Source organism: Talpa occidentalis, unplaced genomic scaffold (genome assembly GCF_014898055.3).
Source record: "Talpa occidentalis isolate TD23 unplaced genomic scaffold, MPIMG_talOcc4v2.1 talOcc4.16, whole genome shotgun sequence".
Taxonomy (NCBI): domain Eukaryota; kingdom Metazoa; phylum Chordata; class Mammalia; order Eulipotyphla; family Talpidae; genus Talpa; species Talpa occidentalis.
Genome location: NW_023601653.1, coordinates 50565718 through 50593039, shown reverse-complemented (window position 1 = coordinate 50593039; position 27322 = coordinate 50565718). Strand labels below are relative to the sequence as shown.

The 27322-nt window shown below is 35.3% G+C and overlaps 2 protein-coding genes across 4 annotated transcripts in view; one reads left to right on the top strand and one right to left on the bottom strand.

Annotated features, from left to right (window-relative positions):
• Positions 1 to 23: 23 nt before the first annotated feature.
• Positions 24 to 25087, top strand: FGFR1OP2 (FGFR1 oncogene partner 2). 3 transcript variants are annotated; one of them, XR_008552242.1, is made up of 7 exons: positions 8546 to 9553; positions 10321 to 10469; positions 12674 to 12791; positions 13906 to 14048; positions 19075 to 19188; positions 20532 to 23201; positions 24000 to 25087. XR_008552242.1 is itself a non-coding variant. In XM_054696342.1 (7 exons), the coding sequence occupies exons 3-7, from the start codon at positions 10335 to 10337 to the stop codon at positions 20667 to 20669; spliced, it is 648 nt and encodes a 215-aa protein (XP_054552317.1). In that variant the 5' UTR covers positions 8546 to 8844; positions 9424 to 9553; positions 10321 to 10334; the 3' UTR covers positions 20670 to 25087. The 3 variants fall into 3 exon arrangements, 2 of the variants coding, with proteins under 2 accessions (XP_037370092.1, XP_054552317.1); XM_054696342.1 differs by having other exon boundaries at positions 8546 to 8844; positions 9424 to 9553; positions 20532 to 25087; XM_037514195.2 differs by lacking the exon at positions 8546 to 9553 and adding an exon at positions 24 to 218 and having other exon boundaries at positions 20532 to 25087.
• Positions 24761 to 27322, bottom strand: part of TM7SF3 (transmembrane 7 superfamily member 3) — a 31803-nt gene continuing 29241 nt past the window's right edge. Inside the window, exon 12 of the mRNA XM_037514194.2 lies at positions 24761 to 27313. Within this exon, the coding sequence (XP_037370091.1) occupies positions 27051 to 27313 (263 nt within the window). The 3' untranslated portion in view covers positions 24761 to 27050. The remainder of the gene's footprint in view (positions 27314 to 27322) is intronic.

Below are 27322 nucleotides of genomic sequence, written 5' to 3'. Positions count from 1 at the left end.
GCTGGGGCGCTAGGGGCGGTCGGCTCGGAGGCTGTAGAGGAGGCGCTCCCCGGGCCCGGGATGGGGCTGCCCCGCGCTGGTTCCCCCAGCCGTGTCGCCGCTGCCGCTGCCGGTCTCTGCTTCTGCCCGCTGAAGAGCTGAGGGGCGTCTCCTCCCTTGCGTAGCGAGGTCCCGTTCGCGGAGGCCACGGCTGACGGCTGCGAGGGACGGAGGCCAGAGTAAGTGACCGACCCGGGACCCGCGCCCTGGGCGCGTCGGGGGCTTTCCCCCCAGGCCGCCCCCCGACCCGGCCCGGGCTGCTCTTCCCGGGACGCGGGTGCCGAAAGTTTCATAGAAAACCCCCATCCCCGGGGACCCGCCTTCAGCACCTGTTTTCTTCCAGCCTGACCCACCCGGAGCTCAGCCGGGAGGAAGATGGACCCTTTGACTTGGGGACCTGGACGGGCATCCCCTGTTTTCTGAAACTGCTCCCCCGATCATTGCTGCTCTCTCCACGGGGTCTTGACGGAGGCCCTTGCTCTCTGTAACTGCCCTCGGAGGAGGTTTCCTTGCTGCCTTTCTTCTCTCCGTAGCCCGGCTCCGACTTTGCGTAGCCCAGCCCTGCCCCGACTCCGGTGCCTCTGTCCACCCTCCTTTCCAAACTGGAAACCTCCGGGTCATTCTTGATTCTGCCTTTTTCCACTCTCACTGCAGCTTTTCTTCTTTCCCTGGAATGATGGCATCTGCCCACTCTTCCCAGCTGGTTTCTCCACCATCTTCTTTCCATACAGTTACTCTGAAATACAGGCATGTTGATATCACTCCTTTTCTTAAAAATGTTCAAGAACCGGAAGGCTGACAGCATTAAGTCCTCTTTCTTAAGCATATCATTCAGGATCTTTTTCTCACTGCTCCAATCCAGTCTACCCTTTTCGTCTCAACTTGCCTTTCCTCCAAATATCTTAATATTCTCTCATTCAGACTACTGTTTTTTTTTTCCCAAAACATTTGAAACTTTCACAACTGTGTGCCTTTGTATGTGCTGTGCCATCTGTCTGGAATACTTTTTTTTTTACTCCTTAAGATTCTCTTCATAGATCATTGTCTTCTCAGACTCCCCAGGTGACGCTGATATTTTCACTGTCCTTCCAAAGCAGTCGAAACAGTTCTGCTGTATTTATTGGTTGGTTGTGTTATTTGTTCATGCTATGTCTCCAGCCAATTTGAACTTGAGTCTGCAATCATGTCTTACTCATCTTTGTAACAAAAGCTAGTGCAGCGTAACATAGCTAATTCAGACTCGTGTGTGTACACACATATGTAATTCTGAAGATTCTCCATAGGACTCCTTAGTATCTTTAAAATCATAGAATTTCATATTATTAGCTAAGAGACTCCTGACCTGTTTATACTCTATCACAGAAGTTATTGTACTCTTAGTATTTGGTAAGATTATGCAAAACAGCAAAAACAAATAAAAAACCCAGCAGTGGGATACATGATTGTTAGGAATGTTTTAGACTGTGTACCATGGTTGGTGAATGTACATATGTGCCACTCTTTCAACAGCTTCTTGACCCATAGTTTAGAAATAACTGGTTTAAATGAGCTTAGTTTCTACTTGATTTGCCATACCTTTTTGACCATAGATGTATGTGCGACTTTTATTTAGTCACAACCCTAAGATAAAGTGTGTAATTAAAAAAAAAATTCTTTTATGTTCTTACTTTGCAGTGCTCTTCCGTACAATTAAAAAAAATTCATTTTTTCCCCATAAGGTGACTTCTTATTCTTTCATTTTTAAAGACAGTGAAAATGTTATATGCTTTCAGATTTTGTGCTCTGTCTGTACAAGGCATTTAATTTTCTATATAATTTACATGCATTCTTTCTTAATCGCTTTAGATTGTTTCTAAGAAAGCCATGTCTATGCTTTCTATTTTCTATTTCCTCGTATGTCAGTTAATATAGTTAACATCAGAGGCACCTGCCAATACAATTTTTTAATTAAATGTTAGTATTTAAAGAAACATCCATTGTATATCAAGGGTCACAACATCTCTGTATAGATTGAACTATGGGTTAGTGGCTTTGTGGCTAACTCAGAGAAGGAAGAATTACTGAATTTCTTTACATTTTCCTTCACTCAGCTCTCAAACTAAAACAGCTGGCATTTGCTGTCTTGGGTGGGTGGTGGTTTCTCTTTTTTCAGCAGCACAATGTTCTGAACCTTCTGCCAGGAGTCTGACTGTGAATGTCTTTGGATGGTAAAGTGGGCGAGAATGTGGCTAATGCACGAGGTGGGGAAAGGAGTGGGGAAACCTAATTTTATAATTTTTCACCTGTAATTTAGACCTACCTATAGAACATAATGTAAGTGCACTGTCACTTGCTAACACAAAATGAACAGTAAAATAAAAACTATAAAAATGGGCAGATAACCAAGATGAATTTAATTTTTTTACTGAAGTCTATTTTTTAAAATTTAAAACTTGCTAACAGAGTGTGGGAAATAATCTTCCTCCCACTCCATTTACCAGCCAAAAAAAGTGAAAAGCACAATGTTTTTTCAAAAAAGTGGCAAGATAAAATGTATTTTATAAAATATTTTAAACTTTTCTGTGGTTTCACATACAGGAAATGAACATGCAGAGTCTCAGAAACTAGGCCATGCTTTTTCTGAAGTGCTAATAAAATTACTAACTTTGAATTACCTGCTGCTTATAATTCCTTTCTCTGAATAGGTATGCTTTTATATATAGTTACAAAACATTTTAAATATAGTTCATTTTGATACTAGTATGTAATTATGCAATCTAGAGAGTGTTTTTTAAAAGGGAATGCTAATTGTAATTTCTAAAAGCTTTTGCTGGTTGTCTAGTGGTTAGGGTTTGATGCGCTCTCTCAAAAAACCTGTCAGTTGGTATTCATTGATCTTGTAATTAACTGTAAGGCCTGTTTAAAATGGATGCAGTCTTTTATTAATATTTGAGATGTTATTTTTCCATTCTTCTTCATTTACTCTTCCATTTATTTTCTATTGCTGATTAGAAATGTGATTGGAAGTCCTGGTGGAGTAGAGTCAGGAGATTTGCTGTTTTTCCACCCGGGGACACAGAGCCTGAGATGGCTTTTATATAAGCAAAAGCAAATAGGGCCGTGGGGATCAGGGCCTTCTTGGCTCCTGAGTAGAACATTAGACTGGGGATCAGAAGTTCTATTTCTGGTACTAGCTTGGCTCCTTCCTTGGTGAGTGGTGCTGTCATTAAGTTCCTTACCTTGGTCTGTTTCCTTACTGATAAAATGGGAGTTTTACTTGTCCTGTTGCCCAAAAGATGAAGTAAAGTAATATTCACTCCTCAAGTTCAGTAACTACCAACAGTTTGAGGGAATTTAAATTATTACCTGGAAGTTTGTTTTTTCTCCAGAGTGTTCTAAAGGCCATTTAAGATTGAATTAGGTTGGAGAGAAGGTTAAGAATAGGAAAGGCAGTTTTGAAAAAGAAGAAAAATATGGCTTGCTCTGTCAGATAGCAAGAGTTTTTTTTTGTTTTTGTTTTTGTTTTTTATAGCTGTAGCTGTTGAGGCAGGTGGTATTGATGTAGACATAGATAAGTGGATCCGGAGATGTAATAGCATAGAAACACACCCATTCATTTATTGAAAAAGCACAGCAAATGTGGCATTAAAATTCAGTGGGCAGAGAATGAGTTAATAAGTCATCCTCATGAGAAAATATAATTAGATACTTTCCTTACACCATCCATGCAAGTAAACATCAGGTGAATTAAAGACAAAGGGAAAAACCTTGGCGACAGGGAATGATTTTTTTGTCATTGTAAAGTAATACATTATAAAACTGACCTTTTTATGGCGTACACTTATCCCACTCCTAACTCTGGACAGCCCCTGATCTCTTACCTGTCAGTATAGTTTTGTCCTTTGATAGTGCCAGGTAAATGGAAACTTTATGTAACCTCTTTATACTCTCTTCTTTCACTCAGCAAAATGCCTTTGAGAGTCATCTGTGTTGTTGCTTGTACCAATACTAATTTTCCCACTGTTGTAGGAACTGCACTTCTTTTATCTACTCCTTTATGGTAAGTGCCCAGCAGTGGTATTACTGGGTCATATGGTACCTGTGTCTTTAACTTAGTAGGAAACTGCCAAACCATTTCCAAAGTAGCCATAACCTTTTGCATTCTTATCAGCATTGTTGAATTTAAGTTGCTCTGCATCCTTGCTAACTCTTCGTTTATCATTTTAGACATTTTAATAGAGGTGTAATATATATATCATCATGGTTTTAATTGCATTTCTTTATTGGATATTGATACTGGATTTGTCATGGGCTTATTTGCCATTTATATATCTTTATGGTTAAGTATTAAAGTCCTCTGTTCAGTTTTTGAAGTGAATTATTTCCTTACTGTTAAAGAGTTTTGTTATGTATTATAAATACAAGTCCTTTGTCAGATATTGATTGCAAGTATTTTCTCCCAGTCTCTTTTCAGACTGTCTGAATAGCGTCTTTCCAAGGGCAAAAGTTTCTAATTTGATGAAGTCCAATTTATTTTTCTCCTATGAATCAAACTTTTGAGAAATGCCTGAAACATCTTTGCCCAACCCAGATCACAGGATTTTCTCCTTTTTTTTTTTGTTGCAGAAATGTTTGTTAATTTTCATTTACATTTAGGTCTATATCCATTTTGAGTTGGTTTTTATGTAAGCATGAGATTAATACTGGTTAATTTTTTGACATGTAGCTGATACTTTTTGTTGAAAAGATTGACTTTCCTCCTTTGATTTGCCTTTGCATTTTGTTCAAAAATCAGTTAACCATGGTTCTGTGGCCATACCACACTCATCCACCCTATCTGATTGTCTGCCAAATCCACACTGTCTAGGTTGCTGTACCTTTATAGGAAGTCTTAAAATTTGGTAGTCTGGTTTCCCAACTTTGTTTTAGAATTGTATTAGCTATCCTAATTTGTTTGTATTTCTATGGAAATTTTAGAATTAATTTTACAGTTTCTACAAAAAATCATGCTATGCTTGATTGGAAATTACATTAAAATCTGTAGATCATTTGTGGATAACTGACATCCCTACTGTGGTGAAACTTCTAATCTATTAGCATGGTACGTTTCTCCATTGATTCAGGCTCACTTCCGATTCTTATATTAGCATTTTGTAATTATTGGTGTATGTATCCTGAACATATATTTTTAACTATCACAAACATATTTTTAAAATTTTTGGTTCCATTTGTTCATTGCTAGATGAATATATGAAAAGCATTGACTTTTGTATATTCACCTTGTATCCTATGACATTGTGAAGTCACATATTAGTTACAGGAGCTCTTTTGTGGATGCTTAGAGAATTTCTACATAGACAGCTTGTTGACTGTGAATAAGATCTGCTTTCTTTCTTTTCCAATCTGAATGCCTTTTATTTCTATTTTTTGCTTGATTGTACCAGTATGGTGTTAGTTAAATGAGTGATGATTGGGGACCTCCTTGCCTTGTTCCTTTTTTAGAGAGAAAGCATTCAGTCTAAATATGATGTTCCCTGTAGGTATTTTGGAAATGCCCTTTCTCAGTGAGGAACATCTTCTATTTCTGGTTTACAGAAGTTTTTGTTATGAAAGGATGTTGAGTTTTTTCACGTGATCAATTGATTTTAAATTGAAACAGCCTTCAATTCTGAGATAAAACCTACTTGGCTATGGTATAGTCATATTATGTCACTGAATTTCAGTCACTAGTGTTTTCTTGAGTGTTTTTGTATTTATGTTCATGAGGGATAGCTGTGGTTTTTCTTTTTTTCTTTTGGGCTGTTTTTCTGCTTTTGGTGTCAGTACTGTTGACATCATTTTATGAGTTAGAAGTATTCTGTTTTCTCAAAGAGGTAATGTAGATTGCTATTTTTTTCTTTAAAAGTTTGGCAGAATCTGCCATTAAAATGGTAGATTTTGAGCTGATTTTATTGAATTTTAATGAATTTAAAATTGACAATGATATAGATTTTTTGGTATCCCTTTTTTCATTCCTGACATTGGTAATTTAGGTCTTCTTGATGTCCTTCTTTGGTTGTTGTTGGTGGTGGTGGTCAGGTTTGCTGGAGATCTGTCAGTTTTATCTGTTTTTTCAAAGAACTAATGTTTGATTTAAAATTTATTCTGTGTTGCTTCCTTATTTCAGTGTTAATGATTTTCTGCTCTTTTACTGCTGCTATATTTATTTACTTTGGATTTATTTTGCTGTTCATAAAATTGAGGCTTAGATAATTGATTTGAGATCTTTCTAATTTCCTATATATAAGCATTTAGTGATAGAAGTTTCCTTCAAAGAACTGTATTACATGCATGGCAAAATTTTGATTCTTGAATTTTCTTACTTTTATCAAAATATTTCCTAATTTCCAAAAAGGACTTCTTTTTTGACTCATGGATTATTATTATTAATGTGTTGGTTAATGGATTATTATTATTAATGTTTGAACAATTTCTTTTTTATTTGGTTTGATTCCATTATCGTCAAAGAATATAATTTGTGTGGTTGCAGTTCTTTTAAATTTTAGGAATGGTTTTATTCCTTACTTCACCTTTATAATTTTTCCAGGTTAACTTATTTACAAATAAGGCATGCACTGGGCTATGCTTCCTGCTATCCGAGAAAATTTCCCATCTGTGTTTAATATTATTGTTGATCTTTTCCTACTGGAGTGAGATGTTTCCATAGAGTTGTTAGTGTTCACTTGAGGTTTTACCTGCTGCTATCTGGAAGCCACTCTGATTGTGTCAGCTCTTACCCTCATCGATTTTTTTTTTGAAGATTTATTTTTAGTTATGCATAGAAAAACTGGGTTGTCAGCCACAGGTACAGGGGGTGAGCGGATTTACCAGACACAGAGTGGAGAGCAGAACAGACTGATCTAGTGAAATACACTGCGGAGGGGAGCAGTAGGCAAGACAGAAGAGTTCTGCTTCGCCATTTGGGTTAACTCACTGGCCAGGGATGGAACTCATGCTGCAGTGGCCTGATAGCATTGAGTCTTAACCGCTTGTGCCACTAGGGAGGCTCTACCCTCATGGATTTTACAATTTAATCATCCCATCATTCTTTTCAGAATTTGGCAGGCTAGATTTTGTATCTATGGTGTGATCTATGCTTATCCATGGATTTGTTAAAATTTTATTGTTGTTTTATGTGAAGCCCTTGCATAAATGAGGGCATTTGGTCCAAGCCATCTGTTTATAGTATACTTAAAAGTATAGTTTGTCTTATGATTTTTTTTGCTATTACAGTGGTATGAAAGTGGTACACATTTTGTAGAAACTATACTTCAAATTTTATTGTTTTATTAAGGAATATCTGAGGAACTTCTTTAGCGCATTTCAAGGACATGAATTATTCCAAAAACAGTGCAGTTATTAGTGTACGTTTACTCTTTTATTTTAGCAAATTTTTTATGTTAGAAGACCACATTTAAGTCATTTAATCAGTTTGGCTTTGGTAAGAAGTTGAATTTTACCAGCATGACTGAAGTATCTATCATATATCAAACCTGGTTTTATCATTTTTAGGTTTCTTGTAAAACTCATTAACAAATGGTATAGTCCACTTTGGTACTAGAAAGTTCAAAAGTTTTGTTTTTAGCTTGAATATAAGGAAATATGTTAGGGAAATAAAATCATGAGATTAGGGAAATAAAATCATGAGATTATCTTTCAGCAGGTATGGTGTTGTCTCAAGTAAAAGTGTTAAATCAGTGGTGGTAATAGAAAAAGGATAAAGTAATAAGATCTCACAATTTTTCAGTTATGCTTATTGGAATGCCTTTTTAGTAATGGAGATTTACTATATAGACATAGTATAAACTCTGGAGATGGTTTAACTAATTTAGTTGAGGCCTGTGATTGCTCAAGTAAGTAGGCTAAGCCTTGGCTATTGAATTAAGACATAGGATTTAATCACCAGTGTGTTTTTTATGCCATGTTGTCAAGTTAATATCTGCAGAACAAGGTTTAACCTTTTCATATTTCAAAAAGAAAGGTTTGTGATTATCTATAAAGATGCCATCTGGATTTAGGATTCTGTTAAACAGTTAATTGGTCGGTGTCTGCAGATTTTTTTGTCCAGAGGGTTATGGGAGCATAGCTTTTTTTTTTTCCATGGGGGTGTGGGTAACTTCTTGAATTCTACACAGTGTCTGTATTCTCATATGTAGATCACCAACGTCTCATCATATGTAGGAGTCTTAGTGCATTCTAGTTGGAAATATCCTAACTACTAAATTTGTAGATGTTATAAAGTATAAAAAAAAATTCTTCTGATAGTGGTCCTAACAATATCATTTATAGCTTGGGACCTAGTACTGTTAGAGATTCCTAGTACTTGTATCTATTCTACTAACCAAGATAAACTTTTTCTCTCAAGTCTTTAACAATTTTCACTTGGCTTTCAATTTTTTTTCTTCCTTTTACCATCTGTTACAACCTGTCAGTTTTGCTCTAAGACAAATTTTTTTTTTTCATTTTTATTTTTTACAAGTCATTTTATCTCCCTTCTCTCACCCCCAACTCCTTCCCCCACCCCTTATTTTTGCTTTATGGATGACTTTAAAATTTTATTCTAAAGGATCTGCTGTTCTATGGAATTAGAATTCATGAGAGCATAGTGACATCCATTTAAATAAGAACACTGTGTTATTGTCCATGTGCAATTTTTAGATAGTTCCCCTTGGAAGTTTAGAGGAAGGACAGGCAGTGGATTCTGTGGTCGCCTTGGAGCATCTGGGGCCTTTGGTGTTTTAAGCCAGTGTGGGACATTGGCTCCATTAATGCTTATCATATTTTCAAGTACCCTTATCTAAACCTCTGAAATCTTAGAAGATAACTCTTGTGGTGGTTTTATCTAGACAGCCAGAAATTATATTCATTTCCAGCTTGTTTAATTCTTACAGCTTCTTGGTAATGTCTGATCATTATGGCAAATATTTTCTTAATTGCCAGTTTTATGGCTTAATTTATTTTCATTTAATATTCAGGTTTGAGCCAGTATCTAATAATAGACTAATTGACTCTTTGCTTCAACTGTTGGATAGAAACAAGAATACTGTTTCATTGTTTTCTGAAGTCTATGTTTTTCATCTTTGTTTAGTTGTAATTTTGAATCTTTGTTAAATATAACCTTGAATGCAAACCTGCTAAAACTGATGTGTTGTACTTTTAGTTTTCTTTTAGTGTTACACAGTTGGGTTATTTAAATCAACTTGCTGCTTTTTTCTGTATCTGAAGGGCTAGTAATTGAAATAGTTGGTACAGATCTGTAGCCCAGTGCAGTTGTATCTAGCAAAGTCTGCCATTTGGTAGCAAATTTATGTCTTCCTCAAGCTGATGAAAATTCTTAACTATACCCCTTAACTTGGCTTATACCAGAATTTTAATTTAACTTCCATAGACATAGCTGCTAGCCTTGTAACTTTAGAGTGATTTTAATTTTTGAAAAACCCTGAGGGAGAGGTTTTTCAGAAGAAAGAAAAATAGAAGAAAGAAAAATTCAAGGATGGTAAGTATCAGAAAGTTAATTTTTCTGAGATTATTTAAAAATGTTTTATTTTAATAGCTCTGACATTTGAACTAAAAGAGCTGTTAACTGTTTCATATGTTGTCTCCTAGTTTTATGAGCACCTTTTAAATATTTTATTTATTGATTTTTAACATATTAAAAGATTCTCATAATACTCAATGTCATTCTAAACCAAAACTTTTTTTGCCACTTTCTAAGGAGAAAGTGTAAGAATTAGGATCATAATGGAACCTTAAGTAAAAAGCAGACCTTCCTCCAGAAGGTAGACACCTTGAAATAGCATGACACATAGAGACCTCTTGGCTGGTCATACGGTGAGTCTGTGAATGGGGTCCCATGATCAGAGACCTGCAGTCATTAACCTCAGAGTACAGAGTAATCAGGTGACCTTTCCCACAATATAAAATAGGGAGTGCTCTCAAAAAGAGCATAGCTCCTATACAATATTAATTGTATTAAATGGATATATACTGTTTCCCACCATAAATTCAGGGTGTTTTGAATATACTCTGATTATGTCTGCAAATAATTTATATGTGTTCTATTTTTTTTTTAATATTATAAATTCACTTTTAGGTTTGTGCCATCCTTACTGAAACAAAACTGTTCTTAGATGTTTCCTCTCTCCAGACAGTGACCAATCCTGTAGTAAATATAACTTACAAAGTGTATCTGCGTTAAGAGGAAACTAAGATAAGATGATATGCTGGCTTTGTTTTGAGTCTTGATTTTAATGTTATTTATAGGTATTCCTTTAGAAATGAGTTGCACAATTGAAAAGGCACTTGCTGATGCCAAAGCTCTTGTGGAAAGATTGAAAGACCATGACGAGGCAGCAGAGTCCCTGATCGAGCAAACCACAGCTCTGAACAAACGGGTAGAAGCCATGAAGCAGGTTTGAGCTTTTCCCTTTTTTTGTTGATCCCATTTAAAAATGGGGTCATTGACATTTATGTATTGCTTGATCGCATACTCCTACTTAATTGGTGTTCAGGTTTTTTTTTTTTTCAGTGTTCTCTAAAATTTTCAAGTAGCTTCACTTGTTTCAGTTTTATTTTAGAGTAGAATGTGATATTGTCATGCTTGGGTTATAGATATGTAAATATATTTTCTAAAACCTGAAAGCTTGATCACATTTTTCTGACAGATGCACATTTGAGTTTAGAAAGTATATGAATTTATTAGGTCTAGATTCAGGTAGTATCTTTTACAATATTCACATGTATTTTGCTCTCATTTTATTGAGTAAAAATATTTATATATTTTCTTTGCAGAGCTACTTAGGTGATGCTATTTAATATCAAATTAGTTTTGAAAACAATGCAGGACAATAAGTGGCTTACACCTTGTGTACTTAACTTCATTTGCGTTTGTGCTTTTTTCATTTAATGCTGCCACTTAAAGAAGAAATGAAAGGGCTTCACTTGTTCTCCTCACCCTTATATATACCCTTATATATAATGATATATGCATATATATTTTTTTCCAGTGGACCATGAAGTTCAGCTGCCATTTTAAGTCCTCTTCTGATAAAAATTTTCAATTCTAGGAGTTATAAACACTCTGATACTGTGATGGAAATCGGTAGGGGGAAATGTATATTCACTCTAGTCTCTTGAAATTCAACTTTTTAAAGGAAGTAACCCTGGAATACTGCTTTTAACATTCAGAAATAATGAAACAAGTGTACTTACTTTGCTTTGCAACTGTTACCCTGAGCAGATTTTATACCTCCCTAACTATAGAGCTTGACTCAGAACATCTATCTTATGCGGAGTTGTTAAAAAGTCCCTCCCCCGGTACCCCTACCAGCATAGTTAGACAACTAAATAACAAACCAGGAATGTTATAATGAATAACATTCATTATACTAAGTGGCTCTTTCAAAAATGCCTTGAAAATAAAGGAGTGCAATTGTAAAGTTAGATTCCATTTATTTGAAATATAATAATTTTGTATTTCTTTTGCACATGTACTTTTTGTTATTGAAATGTAATTCACATACCATAAATTTACCTTTTTGAAATGTATAGTTCATTGAGTTTTTATTGACATGTTGTACAGCCATAACCACTATCTAGTTCTCCAACATTTTCATCATCCCAAGAGCCCACTTCCAATAGCTGTCACTCCTGGCTCTCCCTTCTCCCAGCCCTTGGAAACCACTTACCTGTATATAGAATTGTGTATTTTGGACATTTCATGTGAATGGAATCATCAATATGTTGTAGCATGTATTAGTGCTTTAATTTTTATTGATAAGTGTTATTTCATTGTGTGGATGCAGCACATTTATCTATTCATCAGTTGGTGCACAATGGATTGTTTCTACTTATTGGCTTTATGAATACTACTACAAAATCTGTGTACAAGTTTCTGTATGGATATATATTTTCAGTTCCATTGGAAGTATACCTAGGAGTGGACTTGCTAGGTGGTATGATTGAAGACCTCTAGACTGTTTTCCAAAACAACTATACCATTTTATATTCCAATCCACAATATGTGAGGATTACAATGTCTTCAACACTTGCTATTACTTGGTGTTTTTTTTTTTTTTTAAACAACTTCATTCTAGTGATTGTGAAGTTGTATCTTACTATTGTATTGAATTTCCCTGAGACAGTTAAACATTTCTTCATATGCTTATTGACCATTTGTGTATCTTCTTTAGAAAAATGGCTCTTGAAAGCCTTTTGCCTGTTTCCCCCCACCCAATTTTATTGATAGGAAAAAATTGACAAAATTGACATAGAACATTTTGTAAGTTTAGTGTGTACAACCTGATGATTTGATAACATGTACATATTATGAAATGATTACCGCAGTAAGATTAGTTAACACCACCACCACCTCAGCAACTTTCATGCATCTAATACAATATTATTTACCATTATTTACCGCTGTGCTGTACATTAGATTCCCAGAACTTGTTTACCCATTTTTAAGTTAATTTTCATATTATTCATATTGTTGAATTGTTCTTTATTCTGGAAACCTTGTTACGCATGTATGCAGATAGAGCGAGCGAGCGAGCAAGTGAGAGATATGCTTTTCAAACATTTTCTTTCCACATGTTCTGTTTAATCTTTTCATTAGTATCAGGAAGAAATTCAAGAACTTAATGAAGTTGCAAGACATCGACCACGATCCACATTAGTTATGGGAATCCAGCAAGAAAACAGACAAATCAGAGAATTACAGCAGGAGAACAAAGGCAAGAGATACTATTCTATGTCTAGCACATCAAAAGAACTTCAATCTACTACTGTACCATTGACTAGAGACCAATTAATAGTTTCAAAAATGGGAAAATAGCCCACTAAAGCTAATTTTTGAAATTAATTTCATTCTGCTCCATAAACATAAATCCTACTTTTGTTCTTTATCCTGTCTACTTCTGCGTTCCTTGCTTTGGTATTCTTAGCCTCTTGCTTAAACTCTCCTAACTGGTCTCCTCTTCCCAGTGTCTTTTCCTCCTCCAATTCATGTTCAACACAGGCATCATATTGAGTTTTCAAAAACATCCTGTCACATTTTTATTCTTTTGTTTAAGAATTTCTGTTGTGTTCTTATTTTCTTATTCATGGACCTTCAAAGTGAATTCCACACCTTTTCCATCTTCCTCCCATAGTTTTCTTCTCCATGAAACTTTGGCTCTTGCCATCCACTTTCATACCTTCCTGCTTCAAGAAATTTTCCTTTCCTTAAGTTTTCAACTCAAGAAATAAAAGTTTACTCAGTACTATACTTCTGTGATGCTTTCCCATTTTCTTTTCTCCACACACTTGTCTTCCTATGTATTTGAGTAGAGTACCACTCTTCACTAATGTGTTGTATTATAATCCTTTTTGTATTTGTTTTCTCTCCTTGACTCTTCAGATCCATGGTCTTTTAATATTGCTAATATAGAGCATTGTGTGATACTTAATTGTTGTTCAGTGTTTGTTTAAATGATTCTGAAAAAATGATTTAAATGGTCATTTAAAAAACTAATATAGGAATCTATTTGGTGTCATTTATTTCCTTTACTTTTAGTGAAGTTTTACTTACTATTGATTTACAATATTATGTAAGTTTCAATAATATGGCTACGTACCTAGGTATGTGCAAATACCTCACCATACTCACCACCAAAGTTCTAGCTGCTTTCCCACTACCAAATTGACCTTCCCCTGGTATCCTTTGTTTCTGCTGGCTAGATTTTTACACATCATGTTTTCTTTTAAAAATACCTTCTTTGTAAGTTGCTTTTTAAAAAATGAATGTGGAAGAGACTATTTTGTTCATCTTTAATGTATTTGAATAATATGTACTGTTATTCTTGATAGAATTACGTACATCTCTAGAAGAACACCAATCTGCCTTGGAAATTATAATGAGCAAATATCGAGAGCAAATGTTTAGATTGCTAATGGCTAGCAAAAAAGATGATCCGGGTATAATATTGAAGTTAAAAGAGCAGCACTCAAAGGTAATCCATTCTGTAAATATAATTTGAAATGAAAAGAGGGATAATTGGTTAAACTTAAAAAAAAGCACAGATATTTAACATATACTGAATACTTCATCTTATGTCTTTTTGGCTGTTTCTTTTTTAAAATTTCCTGTTATAAATCATTTTCTATTTAGTTTATTCTTCTAACTCCCATTGTTCCCTAGTAGTTTTAATATGCTTTCAAAAAATAAAGTTTATTTGGGATGCGAAGGTAAGTCTCTTCAATTCAAAGTTAATTTTATCAGGTTATCTACTTTTAGGAAATACTTCTTTTGATCTGTGTATTGACATCTGTTACAAATACAAGAGTTGAAATGCTGAAAATTTATATAAAAATACGAAAGCAACTAAATTTAGATTTGTCTTTAAGTTTACTTTCTGAATGAGGCTAATTCTTTCAGACTATAAATAATGCTGAATAGAATGGAAAAACTACGGGGTAGGGGAGAAGAAAAGAACCAACCTATTATAATTTTGCCCTTTTCCCACCAAATAACATCAGTTAACATTAGAAATAGTATTTTTCCTGCTGTCCATCCTACTAATCGTTACCCCCATGTATGTTCCTTTTGTGTATGTCCCGTGTTTGCTACAACTGCTGTGAAGACAGTCTTTTCTCATTTATATTTTATTTTAAACTGAGTTTATTTTAACTGCTGATGTGAAAATATTAGAAAAGATTTTGATAATTAAGCTATTATCTAGCCTATATTATCTATATTGGATAATTTGCTACATAGGATAATCATGAACCATTATAACTAATATTTAAGAAACTGATTGTTATACGATGTTTTTCTCTTTCTCAATTTTTAAAATAATTTTAGTTTCTTTAAAATATTCCTTCTATCTTGGTACTTGTAGCTATTTTTAAATTATTCTTTTAAAATTAAATACCTAGTATAGAGCTTTTCTTATAACAATTTACATATTAAGAAGTTAGTAATGACACCTGTGCCAAATAATAATGTAATAAATATATGGATTTAATTTACCTAATTATGCTGTTGATCTAACCAAAAGGATAACCGTAAATATTTCATTGACAATCTTTTGACTATAAAATGTATCTACTACTCATAAGTCATTAAAAAAGCATTAAATTTAAGCATGTAACAAAGAGTGGGGTTTTTTAGGTGCAATGATTAATTGACTTAAAAATATTGGTAAAATAAATGTAATCTTGAGAAATTTCAAGGGCCCTTTAGGTTTAAAAACCTAAAAAATACATTTGTTAAGCTATAAGGAGAAATATACCTTGACGAAAACATACTTATAATAAAGATACTGCAGCTTTCTAATCCCAACTGGTAGCAGCTATGAGAGAAGCAAAAGTTTTTGAAAACACATTAAATTTTGCCATTCAGTGGAGCTGTTTTATTAATTAGCTTTGTCTTAAAATAGCTGTAAATCATCTTTTTTCATTATGAGATTGAATTCTTCATCTTAGTGCTGATCCTTGCCTTCCATAAAATGACTGTTCAGTTGCTTGTTATTAATTCTAACTAATACATTTAATGTTTGTGGTTTTGATTTTTCCCAAAAAGGAGACATTTCAACACAATAAACATTAATACTTGCACTGGTTAGTTATTATTAATAATAAGATGAACCAATGATTACGTTCCATTACTCCACCATAGGAGCTTGCGATGCAATGGGAAATAGTGATGCAAACCAAGCTAATAATGTAAGTTAGGATGTGGTATATCCTAAAACAAGAGACCGGAATTACTAGCGGAATATTAAATATTGCCAGGGAAAGGTGATTAGTTCTCATGAGGAGAGTCTGGGAACCCAACTCAAGGAAAGAAAGAAAATCTATCTAAATTCAGCTTTTAATTATTGGTGGGGAGGGGTTAGTAAGCAGAAGTGGTTGAATAGAAAAACTTGTTGAATAAGGTGCAGAAATCTGAGATTCCACATAGTGTTTAGGTACTGGTGTTCTTATATGCCCAAAACATAGCAAGCATTTGATAACACATTTAGGGTAATGAGTTACACATGACAGCATTTTTGAGATGAGACCCTTTTGAGACTATTGTGGCATAGAATGTTGCCCTCAGCTAGTTTTTGAACACACATTTTAAAAAAACAATGAAAAGCTTGATAAGAGCTCATTTTCATCTAAATACTAATTTTCATTATTTTTGAACAGATGCCTTTTTGGAAATCTTAAAAAAACAAACATTTCAAACAGTTGGCTAACACGCATGAACTAACACTCATTCAGTTTTTAAATTACGGATAATGTCCGTATTAACATTATAATGACTCTATACTACAGATTGACCCGAAGGATTCTTCCTTGATGCATCTCGACGCATCCTTGAAGCACCTCAACATGGACTGGAGAGGAGGCACTTGGAAGCAAATCAGAATGTACACTAAATAAAACAGTCGACTTTTGGGGTGTGGATGGAAGGGGGGCACCATTATAAAAAGTTCTTTCACATTGAAGTTTTCTCCCAAAGTAAATCAAATAAATGGCTCAAATAATGTTTTTGGGAGCCATGCAGAAAATATTCAGTGTATTTATCTGTCGTTAATTCTCTATTGTAGCATACACAGCCTGATAGATAATTGCAGGGCTTAAAAATTGATGAGGCCAGCTTTTCATTTTATTACTCCTATTGTTACTGCAAAATTTTAGTTAGCTTTAAACAATTATTCTCTTTTCTGGACTTCAAAAATATTTTCTTGACAGTAATTTTAATCCAATTTCATAAAAATTTTGTTCGACTGTTTAATGTACTGTTTTAATTCCTATTTTTGATACTGTTTTAATTCCTATTTTTGACTTTGCCAAGAAATCTTTCCTTTCGTGTTATGATTAAGTATCACAGTATACTCTGCATTATGTCTTTTTTTTTTTTAAATAAGATTTATTTATTTTATGCATACAAGAACTGGGGTATAGGCCAGAGGTGTGGGGGGTGGTGAGAGAATTCACCAGAGATAGAGTGGGGAACAGAATAGACAGATTGACTGAAATACACTGCTGAGGGGAGCAGCCAGCACTACAGGAGAGGTCTGCTGCATCATTTGGGTAGCTCCCTGGCTGGGGATCGAATTTGTGCTGCATTGGATACAGGTAGCGTCATAATACTGTGTCTTATGCCTTGCACCACCAGGGAGGCCCCTGCATTATGTCTTAACTGTCTTTTTTAATTTAAGCGTGGTAGGTCTTTATTGAGTAAAGTTTTAATAAACCTAAACAGAAATTACAGATGAAAGGCACTTCAAGGATCATGTTGCTGACACTTCTTTCCTTTATGACAGTTTTGAAAGCTCAGGTTTTGGTCTCTAGTACCCATTAAAAGATCTAAACATAAAATCCTAAAGATTTAATTGTAAAGAGTGAACTGTCTGTGAACTGGATCTATAAAAATAGTGTTTTGTCCAAAGTATTGGGTATTTCTTCTCATGATGATACTATTAGAATAGACCCTGTCCTGAAAACATGTTGTTTTCTTCCTTTTAGAGACAAATTATCTGCTCCGTGTGTAGTCTTTTGATTTCTAGGTTAGTGCCATAGGACACCATGTCATAAACTAGGGAAGCTGGTGGCATTGAAAGCTTACTCATTGTCCTTAGTTTGCTACTGCAATTATCTATACTTAACTTGCTTTTAAACATTATGTTCCCTTCATTAAATATTGCAGAATATGATTTTTGTCTTGATAGCATTCTTGCTACCACAGTCTAATCCAGGGATATCCAGTAGAGTTTTCCAAAATGGTGAAAATGTTGATCTATGCTGTCCAATATGAAAGCCATCAGCCACACACCTATGGGTCACCTGAAGTGTCACTAGTACAACGAGGGGCTGAAATGTATATTTTAAAAAATTATTTGATTTAAATTAGTTGAAATTTAAATAGCCCTGTGTTAACACAGATTAGTCTTTATTTTGTCTCCTTCCTGTGTACTATCATTGTTAGGTTTTCCCATTAACATAAGGGGCTGCATTTTTGTTGCTTAAGAAGATATTAAATGTGTTATTTACTAGAGGTACTCCCATTTTTTTCTTCATATTTTCCCATAGCTTAGTAGTTTTGTAGAGTTTTTAGGGATCCTATTTAAATCCTTTTTACAGATAAATTACCTAAAACTAAGAGAGTTAATGTTTGCTTTTATATTTAGGTTTTGGCCAGAGAAAATGAACTATAGGAGCTATTCATAGAAAAAGTGCTTATTCTTAAGATGCTGTTGATTTTAAGCCATTTTGTCTGCCTTTCATTTGACTGTAAGCGCCTTGCAGTCAGGGAAACTGTCAACAGGCTTCATTTTCCTACCAGCTTACATAGTGTCTGGCACATTGTACAAAAAAGGATGATGAGATTGGAAGAAATGTATGCTGTTAGCTATGCCAGACAAATGTGGGTCTCTTTATTGATACTGTATTTGAACAATTTGCCAGAAGACCATATTTTAATACTTAGGTGCAGAACACTTCATTTTATTCAATATTAGCTGTTGTGTATCAGACATTAAATAATAGGCATATATATAAAGAAGATACAGTTCCTGCTCACAAGGGGGATTATTAGTCTAGAAAAGTTCTGGATTGGTTTGAGACCAATTCATAGGCGTGGATAACCCATAAGAAGTTTGTACATCATGAAGACTTCAGGGAGGGAAACATGTCAGCAGTTTTTATCTTTCCCATTGCTCTGATCCATAGCACATGTGGGTACAAAAAAGGAAAAGTTGCAGATCATTTGTGGTGAGAGGGATGTGAAATACAGTGCTCTGCTTGTTAGCAGGTTCAGTTACATTGTGCTACTTGTCCTTTGTTCCTGTTCTGATTTCAGAAGTGTGCTGGTGGCCAGCCTACCACCTCATCAGTATCTGCTAGATGTTATCTGCGTGTTAAATGGTAGTAAGAATGTTACATTCATACTCAGTGATCACTCAGGATCTATTAAAAGGAGAGGACTCAAAAATAAAAACAATAAAGTATTTCACTGATTTGCAGCTTTCCTCTTATCTTTTTCAGGAACTGCAAGCTCACGTCGACCAGATAACAGAAATGGCAGCAGTGATGAGGAAAGCCATTGAAATTGATGAACAACAGGGCTGCAAGGAACAGGAGCGCATATTTCAACTTGAGGTAAGTTTTAGATGGCAAGTGTAGTTTAAAACTGTCTATACTAAAATTTATGCCAGAAAATACCCTTTTCTGGATTATTGGTAATGTTCTTATTCATAATCTGGGAACTGGTTTTAGGGTTGTATAATGCAAGCCCATTGATATATAGTACTCATGAGTATAGGATCAGTAGTAACTTATGCCAGTAATTGCAAAAACTGATATTTGGTTTTATATTCCTTCTGTTATTAGATAAATCTTCAATTTAGTAATTTAAAAAAATACCTTCATTCATTAGAGCTCAACATGATGCAGGCAAAATATTTTAATCCACTAATATTCCTTGGGCATCAGTATTTTTCTGGGAAGTATAAAAGCTTTTGTCTCATTGTCCTTTATCTTGTAGTGACCATTAACTACATTAGTCATTAGTCATTAACTACACATACATTAGTCATTGATGAATAATCCAGATCAGTACAAATGATTTTTGTACTTTAGAAGTTTTGCTTTGAAGCCATGAAGGGAAAATTAGTTATAGATCACCAAGACAGATTCCTACCTCGAAAAATACAGTGCTCACGCTCTTTTTACCAGGAGTACGCATACTTTCAGTAAAGGGGCAGGTAATACTATTTTAGTCTCTAAAATAGTTACTCTGCCACTGTAACACCAGAGCCGCTACACGGAGAAAAAAGTTTGGGCTCATGTATATTCAGGTAACATTGAGTGTGCGCTGACAGACCACTAATGATCCCTCCTTAAAGCCACTGAAACTTAGAGTGTAAGACTTGAAGACAGGATTGTAGAGAGTAATTTATGAAAAGTCATTTTTAAATGTCTGAATTTTTTACAATAACTAAGGGGGGGGCGGGTATGGGAAAGAGATTGTTTACCAATGCTAGAGTTTGTCATTTACTTTCCCTGTGAAAAATACCAGCCTACCCAACCAGCCTTTATGTCTCAAATTCCAGTGAGGCAAGCAAACCAGATGGCTTGTCTGCATTGCATGTTTTCATGAAAAGTAGTGAGTACTAAAATACTGTGGTTCTAGTTCCAGGGTTATTCACAGGCTTTCTGAGTGTATATGATCCTAGATGTTACTTTCTTCATCTATACCGTGATTGTAAAATTAAAAAAAGTGTACTTCCTGAATTTCCATCTACAATCACACCTGCTTAAATAAGCTTTGATGGAAGATGTTGAACATGATTCCTTAAGGAATTTGTGGATTCCAGTTGTCAACTGCATGTATTGTCTAACACATTTCTGCCTCATATCTTCGTGTGTTTGGCTTTCTTAGGATATATGTGTACTTTTGTAGCTCTTGGTGACTGCATCTTTGTTTTTGTTTACCTTTACAGCAAGAAAACAAAGGCTTGAGAGAGATCCTTCAAATAACTCGAGAATCATTTTTGAATCTGAAAAAAGATGACGTGTCAGAAAGTACTTCTTTGTCAGCATTAGTGACCAGCAGTGATCTGAGTCTGAGGAAGAACTGAAGAGCTTCCTGGAAGACTCCAGACTTCACTGGGACTGGCCGACCAATTGAATGAATGAGCAGAAAACTCCGTCTCATGCTACCCTTTTTAGTTTTTTGTATTATGTAGTGTACTGGCAATCACATTTTTAAGAGATAGCAACAAAAAACTGCATAGTTAATGGTCACAGGCTTTATTCCTAAACATACTGAAAAGTTAAAACTAAGCCTTACTTCGTTAACTGGCGAACAATTTGAGGTTTTTGCAGTGGGTGGTTGCTGAACCTATCAAGCACTTTTAGCAGTATTGTTGGCTTCCTGGATAATACTTGGATAAATGACTATTCCTAGTAAACATTTGAGAATTCATAAGATTATTCCTGTTAAAGAATACAAGTTTAGCTACAATTTTGTAGATGGAGGGTGCTCACTAAATTTTACCCTCCCTGTCTGGTGTCAAGGTTAACAAATAGCATGATATACATGAGGCTTCAAGCTTTAATGATTGCCTGTCTACTTTCCCGTTAAATTTTTGTCAAAGAAAATTCAGTTTTAAAGACTGCAGGGATGTTTTGTATGTACCATAAACAAAAGAAGTAATTTGAGCTAACTTGCCATAAATATCTCAGTTAACAATTGTCCATAACTTGTTTAAATATATGAAATATGATTTCAGGAATGAAAGAGAAGGAATACTACTTTCTAAGAAAGATCTTTTAACAGACATGTAGTAGGTTAAACTACTCCTTTGAAAGAAAAGGTTTCAGTTCTAATAATGAAAATGAGGTTTTATATCTTTGGTTGATCTGTCAGGACAGTATGTAGCTAAGCTAACAGAGTTGAAATGTTTGAAATAGAAAGTTAGGTGTGGTAATTTTGAAGTAAATTGGTAATTCCTCTGGCTTATAGGCCCCCTTTTTAAAAAAAGTAGTTACTCTTAGGAGATACAGGAAAGGTAAATTAAAATTTCAAAAAAAATTTTCTTGATCTATTCTTACACTCCAGCCGATCCTCATAACCTGTAGGATTTTTCTCGGCCTTTAAGTCAATAGGGCAAAAAAATATGAATTTAGAAGTATTTGTGTTTTTTGTAAAATATCACATCTTGTATGTCAATTTTTTAAAGTCACCATAACAGAAATATGCTTTTAACATCAATTGAAACCTAAAATTTTTCTTATTTTCTGGTGAGTATAGAAGTATAAAAGGAATATCAAATACAATAAAATTTATTCACTTATATTAAATACATAGAAAAATCAGCACAATAGAAATCTTTACTTTTGAGTATGTAATTTGTTAAATAACTTACTTCATATGGTAACTTTTATGTATAATTTCATATATTGGTAAAATTCAAAACTACTTTTCACTTAAGGAATTTTTCTAAGGTTTGGGGTAAGTGGGGTTGATGGGGCTGACTGAATAGAAAGGGCTAAAGGCCCAAACATTACATTTCTTTTCTCATTCAGAGGCCTTAATTGATATTTTATAAGTAAATGACAGTTCTTGCTTTTCTATTGGTGTTAGGAGATATATCCCTTAGTTTGATGGCATATTCATTCATATAGTTTCTATCCCAAGTCAGAATTAAAAAACATAAGCCACACCAATTGAGATTTAAGTGTGAGGCAAGTCATTTAGGCAGCTTTATTATAAAAATATTACTTGATAAATAATTATTTTTGTAACCAGTTAATTTATTGTTGGTCTTCTTGCTTCGATATGATTTTAAGGTCTTGGTATTTAAAGACACTGTTGTGTAAGTTTTCCATCCCATACTTTTTTTTTTTTTTAAGCAGAACCTTCCTTAAATTTGTGTCAGATAATATGAACTGCAAAGGAGCCTATTTTATCAATAAAGATGAGTGGTTAAAATTGGTATGGTTTCCAGGTTGAAAACAATACTTATGTTTTTTCCTTACATTAATTTTTAGGGTTTTCTATCTTACAAAACAGTTAGTGGTAAGTGGTAACAAGTATTTAGTGCAACTAGCACTTGGATCAGCTACTGTCTGTTTCTCTCAGGAGTTAACCAGCAACTTATTGCTGGTCATGAAACTCTTTTTATCATCTGTAATGGATTGAACAGTTTACTACCAAAAGTATGTACAGATCCTAATCTACTGTACCTCTTAATGTGGCCATGTTTGGAACAAGGGTTGTTGCAGATGAAATGTCAGGAGTGTCTTAGGGAAGGCTCTAAGTCCAATGTCTAGTGCTTTTATAAAGGAGATTTGAAACACACACAGGAAAGCCAGTGAAGGCAAAATTCAGAGTTTTACAAACCATGGAACCCTAAGGATTATGAGGTGCCACCAGAATCTGTAGATTCTTCTTCAGAACTTCCAGATGGGACCGATCCTGCTGGATTTCAGACTTCAGGCCTCCACATCTCTGAGGATGTTTTTGTTGTTTGAAGCCCATACTTCTACATATTCTGGATAAATACCTCAGAGAAGTTTTCCTGGGTCATATGGTATTTGCATTTTAGATTTTTAAGAGTATCCATACCATTGCCATAGAGGCTGCATCAATTTACATTCCATCAACAGTGAGTACTTGCTTCTAGGTTCTCTTTACAATAGAACATTTTCACAGGTGTAAATTGATAACTCATTGTAGGTTTGATTTGCATTTTCTCAATAATTAGTGAATTGGAGCATTTTTTCATGTGCTTATTAGTGATCTGTGAGACGTATGATGAGCAACTATCTTCTAATAAGTAGTTTTTGTTTCATTTTGTGGTGGTTTCTTTTACTACAGAAGCATTTTATTTTAACATCATCCCATTTATTGATTGTTGCTTTAGTTGCCCTTGCTGTTGGAGTTAATTCTCCAAAGACATTTCTGTGGGCCACAGCAAACAGTTTAATTAAATTTAGTTAATCTTAAATCATTGATGACTACTCAATATAGTTCATTACATATTGTGACTTGAAGAGTCTAGCAGCAGGAAGGAAAGACATACCTAAGTACATTAAATTTATATAATGAAAAGCTTGTTAACTTGCACACACAACTGTGAAAATCTACATACAAGGTACGACACATTTACTTTCAACTAGTTCCTTTGTTTATATACATTAGCCAATTGGTTTCTTTTATAGGAAACCAAAGTCTTTTGTATATGTCATTGTATAAATGACATAATTTATTCAGTCACTTCCCCTGTTGATATTCAAATTTACAGTTTTTGTGCATCCAAATCAATGCTGCATTAAATATCCATACATAGTTTATGCCCTATACTTCAGAATCACATTGATAGAAAGGCTACTTTTGGATTTTGTGTAAAATCACAAAGTTGAAAATTGGTTGCATCAGCACTTACTAAGATCTTTTCCCTCAGGGACAAGCCCAGCCTTGTGCATGCCCAGCCTGAGCACATTACCTTTGTCTGTATATACAGTTGAAGGTGAGTAGGGGTAGCTCTTCGCTGCTTGAAAGTGCTGCAGATTTGTCAGCTGTCAGTCCTTTCAGGTTAAATCTGGTAGGGCAGTAAGTGAAATTTCTTGTATGTTGACTTACCTAGAATAGGTTTATTTAAAGACTTATCTCTGGGTTTGTAAGGTATTTATTGCTAGTGTCATGCAGACTATAGACATACAGAATGCAAGAGGATGAAGGAAATCAGGAAATAACTATTTGGGGAGAAAAGCTGAATAACTCTACTTGTAGGGTGGAAGATTCTCCTGTTGAAAAACCTTCAGATAATAGCAAGCAAGATGACTTGTTTTTCTGAAGAGAGGAAGCAAGCTGGTAGCCATCAGGTTAATCAGAACCAAAGCATCTAAAGACCAATATAACTTAATTTTCTGGTAATAACAATACTTTTCTTCAATGTGACAGTTGAAGTCATGACAACAATACTAATCCACTAGAAGCCACCACCTTTCCTTCCAAGAGTTGATGTAAATTTTAATACAGTGCCCCAGTTTTCCTTCATTTCCCATTATTTCACATCCTTTTAAACTGATTTTTTTAATGAGCTGAATTTTCCAGATTAAGTCATTGTTTTCATAGCTATGAAAATTGATATCTCATGTCTTACTGCAATGGAGCATATGAGGTAATAAATTTGAGACTAGCGTTTTTTCAAAATAGATAATTTATTAATTTTTACAACTATCTTTTTACTACTTACAAATCATATCCCCCCTCCCAAAAAACAACCCATATTTCCCCTGACAAACTTGACTGGCAGTGCATTTTTAATAGTTTAAAAAATAACCCACAAACATTTCATCTGTTAGAATATACCAAACTATGGCAGAAGTCAGAATCCCTATTAGTGAATTGTTTTCTTAAAAAGCCAATACTTTTTTCTTCAAGGTTAAGTGTTACTGAAGTTATATAAACAGAATTACAAAATAAATAGTAAATGAACACTTATATGTAATTTTTAAAAATAAAAATGATTGTTATTTCCTCTGATAGTTTTTGTTTCAGTCTGCCCATTTTTTTAAATATTTATTTATGCATACAAGAGCTTGGGTGTAGGCAAGAAGTGCAGGGGGTGAGAAGATTCACCAGAGACAGAGTGGGAACAGAACAGGCTGATCTACCAAAATACACTGCCAAGGGGAGCAGCAGGAGAGACAGGAGAGGTCTGCTGCACCACGTGGGTCAGCTCCCTGGCCGGGCATCGAACTCATGCTGCAGTGGCTGCTGATAGCTTGATAGTGCTGAGACTTTAACCCCTGCGCCACCAGGGAGTCCCTACCCATGCTTTTTTTTTTTTTTTTTTTTAAAGATTTTTTAATTTTATACAAGAACTGGGGTACAGGCCAGATGCACAGGAGGGTGAGATGATTCACCAGAGACAGCAGGGAACAGAACAGGCAGACTGACTAAATACTGCTGAGGGGAGCAGCGGGCGAGACAGGAGAGGTCTGCCACGCCATGTGGGACCTTTGCTGGCCGGCCGGGATCGAACTGCCGCTGCAGAGGCTATGGACAGTTTCACAGCGTGGTGCTCAACCGCCTGCGCCACCACGGGAGGCCCCCCACCCACACTTTTATAAGCAAGTTAAAAGAGTTCTGGTTACTTAAAACTTCGAAAATGGACCGTACTTTGCAAAAATTCTTAAAAGCAGCATCATTAAAATAGTGGTTAATTCATGAGTGGGGGTATAACGAGCAGAACCAACCTCAGTATCATCACTTAGACATGTCCCTCACCAGCTGGAAAGTCCAAGGGGAGACTCTGCAGTAGCTGACCGTTCAGAGGGCTCCAAAGGGAGAACAGGGCATAGTAGGGTGCCCAGGGAAGAAGGTCAAAACTGAGTGTACACCTCCTACAATCCAAACTCCTATTAAAGGAGCTCCGTGAGCACCTGAATCCTTTGTGACCCCCTTCTTACTATTTTAAAACAGGTGGTACAAAGGCTTTACAAAGACATTTTTAAAAACCTGTATATCAATGCTAATAACAAATTTAGCAGAAAGAACTAGGAAATGCAAATTTTTTAAAAGGCTTCCTTGTTAATGCAAATACAAAGTAGGAACCAATTTGTTTTCCAAAACCAGAATAATCCGTATTTGATCTACTCTAGCTTAGCATCCAGCTGGCTACACTGTCTTGAAAAGCCTTGATAGACAAAGAACAGAGGTCATTGTGTGGAACATAAATAAATCATGACAAATTCTATTATCAGTAAAAAGAGGCCTATTTTCAAATAACTAGAATAAATTAGCTATTTAGATTACCATTTTAAAGAACCAAAAAACGGGGTACCTACTGAACTACACACTTAAAAATTATTGATGTGGCAAATTTTAACCACCAAAGGATAAAAGACTATCTTTTTGATAATGATACTAAAAAAGATGTAAGTCCTCAGATTGCTTTTTAGTAAGACAATGTTAGTTCTCCTTTTGTGCTCTTAAGTTCAATGGCCTGGTTATCAAACTTCTACACCCACACACAGTGGTAACTAAAGCTACAGTAACACTTAAAACCACCCCCTGCCTCCCAGTACCCCAGGTTTAGACAAACTTAGGTAAAAAAACTCTTGTTTACAGAGTTATAAAAAGAACACCAGGGCCTTACAGGAAAATCATTTATTATTTTTTTTTAGTGTATCTATTTAATGGAATAAGTTGGTTATGTACTTGTAAACCAAAAGGAACTTTCTCAGATGTTTGCAAAAAAGAGAAAGCCTCTCTACCATTAACTTCTGGGCCATTTTCCTCAGTCTCACCTAGAATTCTCCTGATGACCCTGGTGGACCCTTACCACAAGTCCATCAAGACCCAGTACTAGTGTGCACAGCACAGATCGCAAGTCTGATTTCTTCTTAGACTGGCAATGGGGGTTACTGAAGCAGCTGGGCATGACACCCACGGAGGCAGCACTTGGGGTGTTCTTCCACATCACGCTCACCACACCCTGTGGCACCTAAAGAAGCAGAGGTGTTCTTTCTCCAGCGGGCTGCTCCTTCTGGAAGAGCTCTTTGATCTGGGTTAACCGGCTGTAGAGCCTCTCTCGAAAAGGAGGGATATGGTAGCTGGGATCCAGAATGTTGGTCACCCTGCGCTCCCTTTCTCGCTTCCATAACTTGTATGGGTGGGGAGGAAAATCAGGCTGTCCCCGTTCTCTGCGAATCTGTAACGTAATCCCGCTCACAGCCAGCATCCCCCACACAGCCAGCATAATACAATCTAAAAACA